This window comes from Podarcis cretensis, assembly GCF_951804945.1.
Source record: "Podarcis cretensis genome assembly, chromosome: 9".
Taxonomy (NCBI): Eukaryota; Metazoa; Chordata; class Lepidosauria; order Squamata; family Lacertidae; genus Podarcis; species Podarcis cretensis.
Window position 1 is genome coordinate 81,619,588 of NC_137178.1, and position 15,054 is coordinate 81,634,641.

At 45.2% G+C, this 15,054-nt stretch overlaps 1 protein-coding gene and 1 long non-coding RNA gene across 2 annotated transcripts; both read left to right on the forward strand.

Annotated features, from left to right (window-relative positions):
• The first annotated feature begins 2,411 nt into the window (after positions 1 to 2,411).
• Positions 2,412 to 3,886, forward strand: LOC307223848 (maestro heat-like repeat-containing protein family member 7). The gene is made up of 3 exons (XM_079990140.1): positions 2,412 to 2,716; positions 2,929 to 3,076; positions 3,387 to 3,886. Exons 1-3 carry the CDS (start codon positions 2,568 to 2,570, stop codon positions 3,570 to 3,572), a joined length of 483 nt encoding a protein of 160 aa, XP_079846266.1. The 5' UTR covers positions 2,412 to 2,567; the 3' UTR covers positions 3,573 to 3,886.
• Positions 3,887 to 4,431: 545 nt separating this feature from the next.
• LOC307223967 lies at positions 4,432 to 5,847 on the forward strand. Its single transcript, XR_013842355.1, has 4 exons — positions 4,432 to 4,530; positions 4,835 to 4,949; positions 5,180 to 5,250; positions 5,561 to 5,847. It is a non-coding gene; the product is annotated as an uncharacterized lncRNA (long non-coding RNA).
• Positions 5,848 to 15,054: the final 9,207 nt, after the last annotated feature.

Genomic DNA, 15,054 nt, shown 5'->3' on the forward strand with positions numbered 1-15,054 from the left:
CATACTTGCAGAGGCAACTTGATGACCATAAGTTGACGCTTTCTGTGATTGAACTTAAAGAAAAACAGACGAACTTGAGGATCAGAGCTTTACCTGAATTGGAGAAGGAAAGTCTGATAGACTTTCTTATGCAGGAATTTGCTGACTTTTGGGATGTGTATTTGGATCAAGAGGACTTTAGAATTGTGAGGGCCTTTAGACTTGGAAGAGGAGGGAAAAAGAGAAGAATAGAATAAGAGATTGCTTGATTACCCTTCAAACTAAAGAAGAGAGAGACAAAATTTTGGGTTGGCACTATCAGAAGAATTTAGAAGTACAACAGTCAAGAGTGGAAATCTTTAAAGATGTCCCAAAATATCTTTTGGATCTTAGGCCTAATTATGGAGATTTGGTTGCCCTGCTGAGAAAGAACGAAATTAAATTTAGGTGGGAGTTTCCCCAAGGTTTATCCTTCAGTTTCAAAGGAAGGAAAATTAAAATAAGATCAGTAGAAGATAAGGTAAAGCTTTTGTACAAATACGAAGAAGACCTGCAGAAGGAAGTTGGAAAAGAGCCAAGAGCACCAAACAGGAAATCACCAGATAGAGGACTTGAGCAAAGAGCATTGGATAGAAGATCACCAAATAAAGGAATAGTGGAGATAGCAGCATTATCTTTTGGATTGGACTCCCCCAGTGAACCTGCCGTCAACATTACCAACAGAAGAAGAGCAAGCAGTTGGAGAAAAAGCAGAGTAATTACACTATGGCGTTGCAAGTGTTGAGCTGGAATGTGAATGGACTGAACTCCCCGGAAAAGAGGCGGAGAGTCTTTCATTTATTAAAAAAAGAACAATTGGATTTGATTTGTCTACAAGAAACACATGTGATAAGGCTACACAGGAAGATATTGAGCAACAAAAGATTAGGGTCATGAATTTATCTCATCAGATAAAGTTAAAAAAAGAGGAGTAGTTCTTTATGCAAAAGAAAGCCTATCACCGAAATTTATATTCAAAGATGACCAAGGAAGATTTGTTGCAATTGAAATTCAATCACAAGGAGAGCAATTCTTGATAGTAGGCATCTATGCACCAAATGAAGGAAAATCGGAATTTTTTAAGAAACTACATGAGACTCTGATGCACTATATGGATTACAATATGATCTTGATGGGAGACATGAATGGAGTGGTGTCTACAAATATGGATAAGGCTCAGAGACAGGTAGTCACCAAAGATGGTAGACTACCAAAAACCTTTTTTTGACATGACTGAAAATATGGACTTAGTTGATATTTGGAGAATAATAAAGAATCCTCGGGGAAGAGAGGGAACTTTCTTCTCTGAGGCTAAAATGACATGGACAAGAATTGACCAAATCTGGGTAACTAGAGGACTGGCTCCAAAGACCAGCAAAGTGGAGATTTGCCCCAAGACTTGTTCTGATCATAATGCAGTGAAGATGGAAATGAAATTGACGCCAATTGGTTCCTTCTGATGGAGGATGAATGATACTTTGTTTAGGAATGAAGAAGTGATGAAGGCGGCCCAAAAAACTCTGAGAGACTACTTTGAGATAAATATGAACACAACAGTGGAAAAAAGAGTAATCTGGAATGCAAGTAAGGCAGTTATGAGAGGATTCCTGATACAACAGAATGCAATTAAGAAGAGAACCCAAAATGAAAAAAAGGATAAAATCTTGGAAAAAATAAAGGAAGGAGAAAAGAAGCTGAGAGCAAAACCAAAATCACAGGAGATCCTGAAAGAGATAAAGTTATATCAAGTACAATATATGAAATTGATGAACCAGGAAATAGAATGGAAGATTACAAAATTTTTGCAGATATTTTGGCTAAAAGATTAAAAAGGGTGTTAGTAGAAGAAATTCATAAAGACCAAGCGGGCTTTCTCCCGGGCAGACATTTGTCTGATAATACGAGGAATATAATTTATATTCTAGAAAAATTACAAGTGAATATCAATACTAAGGCAGTTTTGATTTTTGTGGATGCAGAGAAGGCCTTTGACAACATTTCTTGGAGTTTTATGAAGAAGAATCTACAGGGGATGGGGGTAGGTCAAGGTTTTGAAAATGGTATAGGTGCAATTTATTCAGAACAAAAGGCAAAATTAATTGTGAACAATGCAGTGACAGAAGAGTTTAAGATTGAGAAAGGAACACGACAAGGTTGCCCAATCTCTCCATTGCTTTTTATATCGGTCCTGGAGGTTTTGTTATATATGATCAGAAAGGACCAATTGGTTAAAGGCATACAAGTGGGTGCTAAACAGTACAAACTGAAAGCATTTGCTGACGATTTAGTATTGACTTTGCAGGAGCCAGAATCTAGTACCAAAAGGGTACTGGAATTGATTCAAAACAAAGATCACCACAGCCAATCACAAACAAACAACCACACCCTAGGCCAACCCCAACCTCTCTTACCACCAAAGGAACACAAGTGAACGGCAGAGAACCGGCACGAGTAACGCTGACACCAAACCCTACATACATTAAGCAAAATAGAAACAGGTTCACCACACTTTCTCATCCTGGTCTTCTTTTATCTTCTTCCAGCTGCCTATGGTTGTGAAGGAGATTTACAACCGTCTCCACCAGATCCCCGACACCCGCACTAAGGAAGTGACACTTTCGGCTATTGTCAGCCTAGCCACCAAGCGCATGCAGCCGGTCGTAGACAGCCTGTTGGACTGTTCGATGGAGTGTGATGAGTAAGTTTTTGTGATGTGAAAATGGGGAGGGGTAGATTTAAGGGGTTTCTTAATTTATATTTATTTATATTGAATTTCGTACTTGCAAAAAATTGTGCTCCGAGTTGTGGTTTCTTTCTTTGCTAATGTATGTGCAATATAAAGAAAATATCAAAGGCCTGACTTTTTTTAAGAAAAGGAAAAAGGAAAAATTCTGTTTTGAAAAATTGCAGAAGTGCCACGGTGATCTGGAAGGCCTTGGTCGCTGATCAGTATTCCAGCGTCAAGCTGCTGAGACCCCTCCTGAAAAGGCTGCAGGATGAAGACCCCAAAGCGGAAGTCACTTCCAGGCGACGCAGCACTTCTCAAATGCCAATGGCGGTACGAAACCACTCATTTTCTCTCTCCTGGATTGTTTTGAATGGGAGCTGGATGGGGCTGGGGGCTTCTTGCTGGGAGGGGGGTGCATCTTAATAAGTGGTCCATCCTGTGAGCACCTGCTTTGTATGCAGAAGGGCCCCAGCATCTCCATGTCGGGGAGTTCCTTGCCTGAAACCCTGGACAGCCACTGCTAGTCAGTGTAGACAACACTGAGGGAGATGGACCGGGGCTCTGAGTCGCGTCTGAGTCTGAGATCTTGATCTGACGATGACCTCTGCTGAATGCCGTTCTCCTGTCCTTGTCCCTCCAGGCTACCAACGCTCTGTGTCATATCCTGTCGTTCCCTGAGGCTGCAGGTATCCTGAAGAGCAAGTTCCACCACCTGCTGTTTGCACTTAGCACTCAGATCTGTTTTGTCCATGAGGCGAGAAGAAGAGGTTCGAGGGCGGCAAGTCTAATCCCGGAGCCCTCTTTGCATCTCGATCCACTGATGTAAGGGACCTGCTAATTCATTTGGGGGGGCCCTCCCTTCTCTCTCTGACCCATAGCGGTGATGGCTCAGCCCTCCCCCAAGAGATAGGCTTCATTTGGACATGGAGGTTCTGCTTAGGTTAGATAGCTAGGAGACCCAGGCTTCCCCAACCCCTGTGCTCTTCAGTCACTTTGGACCACAACTCCCACCAGCCCCAGCCAGCACAACTGGGCTGAAGATGGGAGTTATTGTAGCCCAAAACATCTGAAGGACACTAGGATGGGAGAGGATGTTGGAGACTCTCCCGCACGATGGGCTGATTTGGGTGTGGTGGGACTCACGTGTCATGAAACCTTAAGTCTCCATCACAGCTGAAAGGTTGCCGCTTGTGCTGGAAACATGGGGGAGGCTGCAGGGGGTGATGGTTGGGGTTGGACTGCAAGATGTCAAGGACCTAAAACTCCCCAGATGAACCTACCCAGACCTTGTGCTCATCATCGGAAGCCCCTCTTCACGTGCCTCCTCCACACAAGAAGGGGCCTTTTCTGTGGTGGCTCTCCATTAGTGGGTTGCTCTCCCCAGGGAGGCTTGCCTGGTGCCTTTAGATGCCAGGCAAAAATGGTCCTCTTCAATCACGCCATTGGCTGATTAATCTCCTATGCCCTTTCAACTGCGTTTGTTGGAGGGAGAGGAGTTATTGGTTTGCTTTGGTTCTTGTTTTTATTCTGTATTTTGTGCTTTTTAACTTGCATTTTTATGTTGTGAACTGCCCGGAGATCTACGGGTGAAGGGCAGTATACAAATTTTTAAAATATAATATTCTTAATTCCTTCACTTGACTCAGGACTGCTGTGCAGGCCCTGAAACAACTGATTGGGCGTGCTGAATACCTTGACGAATTTGAGGTTTTGGGGTTGCAAAGCTGCTGGGATATGCTGTCAAGTCCAGAAAGCTTTTTCAAAGGCATTCGTCTTCTGGCAAGGTAAGAAGGTGAAAAGGACTGGCAGGTGAGGCATGAAGAGCAAGGCCTGCTTTCTGGGGAAATGGGGATAAACTTCTTATTTATTTCAGAAAATGTACCATATTGTTCACTCTATAAGACGCACTTTCCCCCTCCTAAAAAGTAAGGGGAAATGTGTGTGCGTCTTAGGGAGCGAATGCAGGCGGGAGGCTCTGCTCAGCGTTCAAGTAACCTGGTGGTGGTGGTTGTTGTGCAGGAACGCTGGGTGGTTCTTCCTGCCAGCTTCAGACTTGTGAATTCTTTGTCTCTTACTCTTATGTTTCAGGACCTTGTTCACCTCCTCAACAGAACAGTACCAGAGGATTGCCCGATTGGCACGGGAATATATGTGCTGTCCGAACAACAAGAAGAGAGCCATTGGCATGGCGTTTTACTTGGAGGTAGGAACTGGAAACAGGGAATGCCTGTTCTAATGTTTCTAATGGTTTCTTTATTCCTCACAATTTAACTGTCAAATGTTCTTTAGTATTTACACATTTTTTATTTAATTGTACAACTTCAGCTGCATTCACTGCTATCATGTCTAATATATATGGACAGTGTTTTTTTGATAGAAGATGAATGTATACATAATAAAAGATGCACTTACAGTGGCTTTGCTCCAACTTAGGGGATGTCTGACTCCGATACGGACACTTCCGTGACCTAGTGCGCAAGTTACTGCAGGCAGCAATCATACAGGTATTCCGTTAATGGATGAGCAAGTCTTCACCTTTGGAAGGCTAAGATTTTTCTTAAAATTACATTTTTATATGTACTATTGGAAACACCTTAAAGCTGGTATAAGTTCATATGTGTTTATTTTTGCCTGCTTTAAAGATTGATTTTTGTATGTCTGCTGGTTTATTATATATCTTTTTTTCTCTTTGTTCCGCTATGTATTGGGGTGGGGAGACATAACAACAACAACAACAACAACAACAACAACAACAACAACAACAACAACAATTCTTTGCTCGTCCAAATAAGCTTTTTTCATATATTTATTGAGGCCACTAAGTCTTTGAACTGAAGAGATTTCTCCAGTTTCAAGCGTCATCTCATGCTCTTTATGAGCCAAGTCCAAACCCTCCTGCAGTTCAGACCCAGCTTAGGATGTGTTTGGTTCAGCATGATTCCAACCAGCTCATACTCATTCCTTCCCTTTCCCACCAAAATGTACCTGACTGTGAGAGCAGAGGTGAATTAGATTGGGAGGGCCATGCCCAGCCCTAGAGGTTGGAAGGCGGGGTCCAGGCCCACCAGAAACCAGCAGAGAACTCCATAGTTCCAAATGGAAGCACCAGGCTAGCTTCTGCTGCAGCCACGTTTGGATAAGAAGGGGCAGGAGGGCTCATGCGTGGCTGGGTGCTTCTTGATGGAGACCATTGAACTGAAGTGAGCTGCTTTGGGGGCCAACCTGAATCAATCCCAAAATAACCCGTTCAAGAGGTGCTTTTTAGAAACTGAGCTCACACTAAAACTGTAAAACCATGAAAATATATGCTTATGACATACATGATATTTGTTGTCTGATAAGGGGGGGGGGCAGCTCTATACCTTCCATGGGTCACAACAAGCCTGGGGGTCAAAACAAAGCACCACCATCTCAGGTGAATATCAGGATTGAGTCCATTGCTCAACTTTATCTGGTGTCACTTAGGCTCTGCCAGTGAGACCACTTGTGCTGCTGCCACTGCCCTGTCTGGCTGTCAAAGCCTCAAGGACCTGCGCTGCTGCCTCTTCCCGCCTCCGCCTCTTCTGGCTGTCAAAGCCTTGACAACCTGCGCTGCTGACGCTTCTGGCTGTCAAAGCCTCGACGACCTGCTGCCGCTGCCCCTTCTGGCTGTCAAAGCCTCGACAATCTGTGCTGCTGCCTCTGCCGCTTCTGGCTGTCAAAGCCTCGACGATCTGCGCTGCTGCCTCTGCCTCTTCTGGCTGTCAAAGCCTCGACAATCTGTGCTGCTGCCTCTTCCTTTTCTGGCTGTCAAAGCCTTGACGACCTGCGCTGCTGCCTCTTCCTTTTCTGGCTGTCAAAGCCTCAACGATCTACGCTGCTGCCTCTGCCTTTTCTGGCTGTCAAAGCCTCGATGACGTGCACTGCTGCCTCCGCCTCTTCTGGCTGTCGAAGCCTTGACATCCTGCGATGCTGCCCCTTCTGGCTGTCAAAGTCTCGACGACCTGCGCTGCTGCTGCTGCCCCTTCTGGCTGTCAAAGCCTCAATGACCTGCGATGCTGCCTCCGCCTCTTCTGGCTGTCAAAGCCTCAACAACCTGCGATGCTGCCTCCGCCCCTTCTTGCTGTCAAAGCCTCAACAACCTATGCTGCCGCCTCTGCCCCTTCTGGCTGTCAAAGCCCCGACAACCTGTGCTGCCACAGCCTCTGCTTCTTCTGGAAGTCAGAGACTCGATGACCTTTGCTGCTGCCGCTGCCCCGTCTAGCTGTCAAAGCCTCAACGACCTGCTCTGCTGCCGCAGCCCCTTCTGGCTGTCAAAGCCTCAATGACCTTTGCTGCTGCCTCTGCCTCTTCTGGCTGTCAAAACCGCGACCACCTGTGCTGCTGCCTCTTCCTTTTCTGGCTGTCAAAGCCTTGATGACCTGCACTGCTGCCGCTGACGCTTCTGACTGTCAAACCTCCATGACCTGCGCTGCTTCTTCTGCCCCTTCTGGCTGTCAAAGACTCCACAACCTGCGCTGCTGCTGCTGCGCCTTCTGGCTGTCAAAGCCTTGACGACCTGCGCTGCTGCCTCCGCCTCTTCTGGCTGTCAAAGCCTCGACGACCTGTGCTGCTGCCGCAGCCCCTTCTTGCTGTCAAAGCCTCAACAACCTGTGCTGCCGCCTCTGCCCCTTCTGGCTGTCAAAGCCTCGACAACCTGTGCTGCTGCCTCTTCTTCTTCTGACTGTCAAAGCCTCGATGACCTGCGCTGCTGCCTCTGCCTCTTCTGGCTGTCTAAGACTTGACAAGCTGCGCTGCTGCGACTGCCCCTTCTGGCTGTCAAAGCCTCAACGACCTGCTCTGCTGCTGCAGCCCCTTCTGGCTGTCAAAGCCTCAACGATCTGTGCTGCTCCACAGCCCCTTCTGGCTGTCAGAGCCTCAACAATATGCGTTGCTGCGACTGCCCCTTCTGGCTGTCAAAGCCTCAACGACCTGCTCTGCTGCTGCAGCCCCTTCTGGCTGTCAAAGCCTCAATGATCTGTGCTGCTGCCACAGCCCCTTCTGGCTGTCAGAGCCTCAATGACCTGCGCTGGTGACGCTGACGCTTCTGGCTGTCAAAGCCTCGATGAACTGCGCTGCTTCCTCCGCCACTTCTGGCTGTCAAAGCCTCGATGATCTGCGCTGCTGTCTCTGCCTCTTCTGGCTGTCAAAGCCTCGACGACCTGCGCTGCTGCCTCTGCCTTTTCTGACTGTCAAAGCCTCGATGACCTGTGCTGCTGCCGCTGCCCCTTCTGGCTGTCAAAGCCTCGGCGATCTGCGCAGCTGCCTCTGCCTTTTCTGGCTGTCAAAGCCTCGATGACCTTCGCTGCTGCCTCCGCCTCTTCTGGCTGTCAGAGCCTCGACAATCTGCGCTGCTGCCTCTGCTGCTTCTGGTTGTCAAAGCCTCGACAACCTGCGCTGCTGCCGCTGCCCCTTCTGGCTGTCAAAGCCTTGAGGACCTGTTCTACTGCCTCTGCCTCTTCTGGCTGTCAAATACTCGACAACCTGCGCTGATGTCTCTGCCCCTTCTGGCTGTTAAATCCTCAATGGCCTGTGCTGCTTCCACAGCCCCTTCCGGCGGTCAAAGCCTCAATGACCTGCGCTGCTGCCTCTGCCTCTTCTGGCTGTCAAAGCCTCGACGATCTGCGCTGCTGCCTCTGCCTCTTTGGCTGTCAAAGCCTCAACAACTTGTGCTGCTGCCTCTGCCGCTTCTGGCTGTCAAAGCCTCGACGACCTGCGCTGCTGCCTCTTCCTTTTCTGGCTGTCATGGCCTTGATGACCTGCACTGCCGCCGCAGCCCCTTCTAGCTGTCAAAGCCTCGATGTCCTGCGCTGCCGCTGCTGCCCCTTCTGGCTGTCAAGCCTCGACGATATGCGCTGCTGCCTCTGCCTTTTCTGGCTGTCAAAGCCTTAATGAACTGTGCTGCTGCCTATGCCTCTTCTGGCTGTCAAAGGGTCGACGAACTGCGCTGCTGCCGCTGCCCCTTCTGGCTGTCAAAGCCTCGATGGCCTGCACTGCTGCCGCTGCCCCTTCTGGCTGTCAAAGCCTCGATGACCTGCGCTGCTGCCGCAGCCCCTTCTGACTGGGAATCTGGAGACCCATTAAAAATCACAGGAGGGTGAAGCCTGTGAACGTGGGATTTGGCGGGCACCCTTTGCACCTCCCCTACCCTCGGGGAAACCAGGTTTCAGGTATCCGGAGCGACGTGGGGTGAGCGGCATGGTGCTTCGAATCGACTGCTTCTTCCACGGAGCGAAGCCGCTATGCTGTTGCCGGAGAGCGCTGACTTTTTTCTTGTGGACAATTTGACTTTAAAGCAACTACCCATGAGTAGAGCTGAAGCAGGAGAATTGAATTTTTAAACGTCTAATTTGGTATCGAAACGGGGAGGTTCAACACAGGAAGTCCGCCTTCCCCTTTTGTAACTAGACTGAAGCAACGAGGCTGCAAGCTGAAGTCTTCGAAAGCCTATCGTAAAGGACTAAATTCCCATTGGTAAAAAACATTAAACCCCCCTTGGAGGCTGGAGAAGGGGGGAGGGAGTTTTGGACGGAGCATGTCTGCAGGAGAGAGCGAAGAGAGTTAAAATACCACTGCTCCGACCCTGGAAACGGGCTGGTAGCAGGACTGACGTTCATTGACAGTGATTAGAACGTTCATTGACAGCTAGCTAAATAAGAGAAATACATTGTTTCCACTGTCTCTGTCTGCTCTTAAAAAGGAGTAAAAGTAACTGAAAATTGAAACTAACTTCATTGTTTGAACTGTGTTTAAAAGGGGACATTACGGATTAATATAAATAGAAACTGTTTCCCCCTAGAGGAAGCTTTTGAAACTGTTACAAGTGCTGGGCTGGGGGAATTTTCAGCTGCAAGATAAAAAACTGTGTGACTCTGGGACTGACCTTGAATCTTTTAAGTGTTGTGGCAAATGGAAAGGAAAAAACAGACCAGTCAATTCCTGAAAAAACATTGAGGTCTGGGAAGACTTTGCAGCAACCCAGGAGAGCCTCAACATCAGGCCCCCCTGCCTCTTCGGCTGCTGTACCAGCATACTCAAAATCAAGAGGAATGTCAACAGAAGAGGCCTTAGCGGTTGCATTAAGCAAGATAAATGATTCATTGTAACAGCTTAACAAGAAAGTGGATGTGGCAACCACTAAAATTGATTTAGTATAAATAATCTGGGTCAAAAGGTGAATACCAATACAGAAACCATTCAGAAATTGATACAGGAATCTACTTTGATACAGCAGACTGCGGAGGAAGCCAGGGAAAAAGCTGTTGCTGTGGAATGTAAAGTAATACAACTGGAGAGAGAGAGAGTCCCAGCCCAGAGCTTTACCTGAATTGGAGAAGGAAAGTTTGATCAGAGCTTTACCTGAATTGGAGAAGGAAAGTTTGATAGACTTTCTCACGCAGGAATTTGCCAACTTTTGGGACTTGGACTTGGGCCGAGAAGAGTTTAGAATTGTGAAGGCCTTCAGACTTGGAAGAGGAGGGAAAAAAGAGAAGAATAGAATAAGAGATTGCTTGATTACCCTCCAAATCAAAGAAGAGAGAGACAGAATATTGGGTTGGCACTACCAGAAGAACTTAGAAGTACAACAGTCAAGAGTGGAAATTTTTTAAGACATCCCGAAATATCTCTTGGATCTTAGGCCTAACTACAGAGACTTGGTTACCCTGCTGAGAAGGAATAAAATCATCTTTAGGTGGGAGTTTCCCCAAGGTCTATCTTTCAGTTTCAAAGGAAGGAAAATAAAAATAAGATCAGTAGAAGATAAAGTAAAGTTTTTGTATAAATACGAAGAAGATCTGCAGAAGGAACTTGGAAAAGAGCCACGAGCATCGGATAGAAGATCACCAGATAGAGGACTAGAGCAAAGAGCATCGGATCACCAAATAGAGGAATATTGGATATATCAGCATTACCCTTTGGATTGGATCCCCCAGTGAATGTGTCACCAACACCACCAACAGAAGAGCAAGCATTGGGCGTAGTTGGAGGAATATCAGTGTAATTACATCATGGTGTTGCAAGTTTTGAGCTGGAATGTAAATGGACTGAACTCCCCAGAAAAAAGGCGGAGAGTCTCATTTATTGAAAAAAGAACAATTGGACTTGAACTGTTTACAAGAAACACATGTGATAAGGCTACACAGGAAGATATTGAGTAATAAAAGATTGGGCCATTAATTTATCTCATCAGATAAAGTTAAAAAAAGAGGAGTGGTCCTTTATGCAAAGGAGAGCCTATCACCGAAATTTATATTCAAAGATGACCAAGGAAGATTTGTTGCAATTGAAATTCAATCACAAGGAGAGCAATTCTTGATAGTAGGCATCTATGCACCAAATGAAGGAAAATCGGAGTTCTTTAAGAAGTTACATGAAACTCTGATGGATTATATGGACTATAATATGATTTTGATGGGAGATATGAATGGAGTGGTGTCTACAAATATGGACAAGGCACAGAGACAGGTAGTCACTAAAGATGGTAGACTACCAAAAACCTTTTTTGACATGACTGAAAATATGGACTTAGTTGACATTTGGAGAATGAAGAGTCCTCGGGGAAGAGAGGGAACTTTCTTCTCTGAGGCTAAAATGACATGGACAAGAATTGACCAAATTTGGATAACTAGAGGACTGGTTCCGAAGACTAGCAAAGTGGAGATTTGCCCCAAAACTTGTTCTGACCATAATGCTGTGAAGATGGAAATTAAATTGACGCCAATTGGTTCTTTTAGATGGAGGATGAACGATACATTGTTCAGGAATGAAGAAGTGACCAAGAAGGCCCAAAAAACTCTGAGAGACTATTTTGAGATAAATATGACTACTACAGTGGAAAAAAAGAATAATTTGGGACGCAAGTAAAGCGGTTATGAGAGGATGTTTAATACAACAGAATGCAGTTAAGAAGAGAACTCAAAATCAAAAAAAGGATAAAATCCTGGAGAAAATAAAGGAAGGAGAGAAGAAACGGAGAGCAAAACCAAAGTCACAGGAGATCCCGAAAGAGATAAAGTTATACCAAGTACAATATACGAAGCTGATTGTCAGAGCTGCCCGAGGTCCCGTCTGCCCGCCGGGGTGTTGCCCTTTCTGGACTCTTCTGATGCTGAAGAGTCCCCGGATTCTTCCCCCTGCCTCCGGCGTGCTTTAGGACCTGGCTCCCAATCCGAGCTCCCTGCTGTCCCGCGCGCCTGTGCATTTGAACTTGGCGCGTGCGCCCACCCGGCCACCTTCCTCCTGACCGTTACACTGCTCCTGTCACTGCTTCCCCCTTCGGGGCGGCGAGCTGGATCTGACTTCCCCTCCGTTCCCTCACTCAGCGATAGGGGCGTGGTCAGCCCTGACTGAATCTTCTCTCCCCACTGGAGGGGAAGCCTGCCCTGACACATGGGACTCTTCCCCCCCGCTACGCTCTGGTGGGGAAACTGGTCCCGATCTCCAGCTGCTGCTTTGGGAGTCGCCGCTGGCCCCTAGCTTCTGGTGCGTCCCTCCCGGGACCCCCCTTGCCCTGGCCATCGGAGCCCCCTTCTGTGAATCTTCCGATTCGCTGGAGAGGCTCATGGAATCTCTCGGGCCACTGTCATCTTCCCCTACGCTGCCCTCAGATTCTTCCCCTTCGCTCTCCATCTCCCCTCTTCCATGTGCTTCTGCTCCTGAGCCCCTGACACTGATGAATCAGGAAATAGAATGGAAGATTAAACAGATGAGGCAAAAGGCATTTGAATCAGCAAATAAGTGTGGAAAATTGTTGGCCTGGCAAATGAAAAAAAGACAAAAACTTAATACTATTACTAATTTGGAAGTGGAAGGAAAGAATATACAGAACCCAGTGGAGATTAGGAAGTGCTTTCAGAGGTATTTTAAACAACTTTATACACAGGAGAAGCAGAAAGAAATGGATATTGATTGATTTTTGAAAATAAATGGACTACATAAAATCTCTCAGGAAAGCCAGCTAATGTTGAATTACAAAATAACAGATCAGGAAGTGGAAGGGGCCATCCAGAACATGCAATTAGGTAAATCTCCAGGACCGGATGGTTTGACTTCAAGATATTACAGACCTTTGAAAGAATGGTTAATACAACCATTGGTGGAAGTCTGTAATGAAATATTGGAGGGGGAAAGGGCACCAGAGTCGTGGAAGGAAGCTTATATTACACTTATACCGAAAACAGAGACTGAAAAGACACAGCTTAAGAATTACCGCCCCATGTTGCTGCTTAATGTGGATTACAATTTTTTTGCAGATATTTTGGCTAAAAGATTAAAAAAGGTGTTAGTAGAAGAAATTCATAAAGACCAAGCGGGCTTTCTCCCGGGCAGACATTTGTCTGATAATACAAGGAATATAATTAATATTCTAGAAAAATTACAAGTGAATATCAATACTAAGGCAGTTTTGATTTTTGTGGACGCAGAGAAGGCCTTTGAGAACATTTATTGGAGTTTTATGAAGAAGAATCTACAGGGGATGGGGGTAGGTCAAGGTTTTGAAAATGGTATAGGTGCAATTTATTCAGAACAAAAGGCAAAATTAATTGTGAGCAATGTAGTGACAGAAGAGTTTAGGATTGAGAAAGGGACACGACAAGGCTGCCCAATTTCTCCATTGCTCTTTATATCGGTCCTTGAGGTTTTGGTAAATATGATTAGAAAGGACCAAGAGGTTAAAGGTATACAACTGGGATCTAAACAGTACTAAACAGTACAAACTGAAAGCATTTGCTGATGATTTAGTATTGACTTTACAGGAGCCAGAATCTAGTACTAAAAGAGTACTGGAACTGATTCAAGAATTCAGACAGGTAGCAGGTTTTAAGTTGAACGAGATGAAAACTAAGGTTTTAGAGAAAAACTTAACTGTGAATGAGAGAGAGAAGTTTCAGGAGGAGACAGGACTAACATTGGTTAAGAAAGTGAAATATTTAGGGGTTAACATGACTGCTAAGAATGTGAACTTATTTAAGGATAATTATGAAAAATGTTGGATTGAAGTGAAAAGGGACTTAGAAATATGGTCAAATTTGAAGTTATCATTGTTAGGCCGAATTGCTATGATAAAAATGAATGTATTGCCAAGTTGTTTTTGTTTCAAACATTGCAAATTCTGGACAAGATGGATTGTTTCAAGAAGTGGCAGAAAGATATTTCTAGATTTGTCTGGCAGGGCAAGAAGCCTAGAATAAAATTTAAGATATTAACTGATGCTAAAGAAAGAGGTGGATTTGCCCTGCCATAGTAAAAAACTTTACTATGAATCAGCTGCTTTTTGCTGGCTGAGAGAATGGCTGCTTCTTGAAAACACTGACGTGCTGGATCTAGAAGGTTTCAATAATGCATTTGGTTGGCATGCATATTTGTGGTATGATAAGGTAAAAACACATAAAGCGTTTAAAAACCATATTGTTAGAAAAGCACTGTTCAATGATTGGATAAGATATAAGGATTTGTTAGAAAAGAAAACCCCAAGATGGTTGTCACCAATGGAAGCGAAGGCACAGAAAAAATCAATATGGAGGACAAATGGCCGAAATATTGGGAAATTTTGGAACAAGATGGTGACAGAATAAAATTGCAGAGCTTTGAAAAATTGAAAAATAAAGTGCGAGATTGGCTCCATTATTACCAAATAATGGAGGCATAAAATTTGGACAAAAAAGTTGGCTTCCAGGTGGAAAAATCAAAATTGGAAACAGAATTGTTAGATCCAAAAACTAAGCATTTGTCAAGAATGTATAACTTGTTGCTGAAATGGAACACTCAGGATGAAACGGTGAAATCTGATATGATTAAATGGGCACAAGATGTTGGACACAACATAATGATGGCTGACTGGGAACAGTTATGGACCACAGGCATGAAATTCACGGCATGTAATGCCCTAAGAGAAAACTTAATGAAAATGATTTACAGGTGGTACATGACACCAGTCAAGCTTACTAAAATTTACCATTTACCTGACAATAAATGTTGGAAATGTAATGAGACTGATGGTACATTCTTTCACCTTTGGTGGACATGCCCAAGGATTAAGACATTCTGGGTAATGATTTATAATGAAATGAAAAAGGTATTCAAATATACCTTCCTGAAGAAACCAGAGGCCTTTCTCCTGGGCATGGTCGGCCAATTGGTGCCAAAGAAGGATAGAACATTTTTAATGTATGCAACAACAGCAGCAAGAATACTCATCGCAAAGTATTGGAAGACACAAGATTTACCCACCCGGGGAAAATGGCAGATGAAGTTGATGGACCACATGGAACGGGTGGAAATGACTGGCA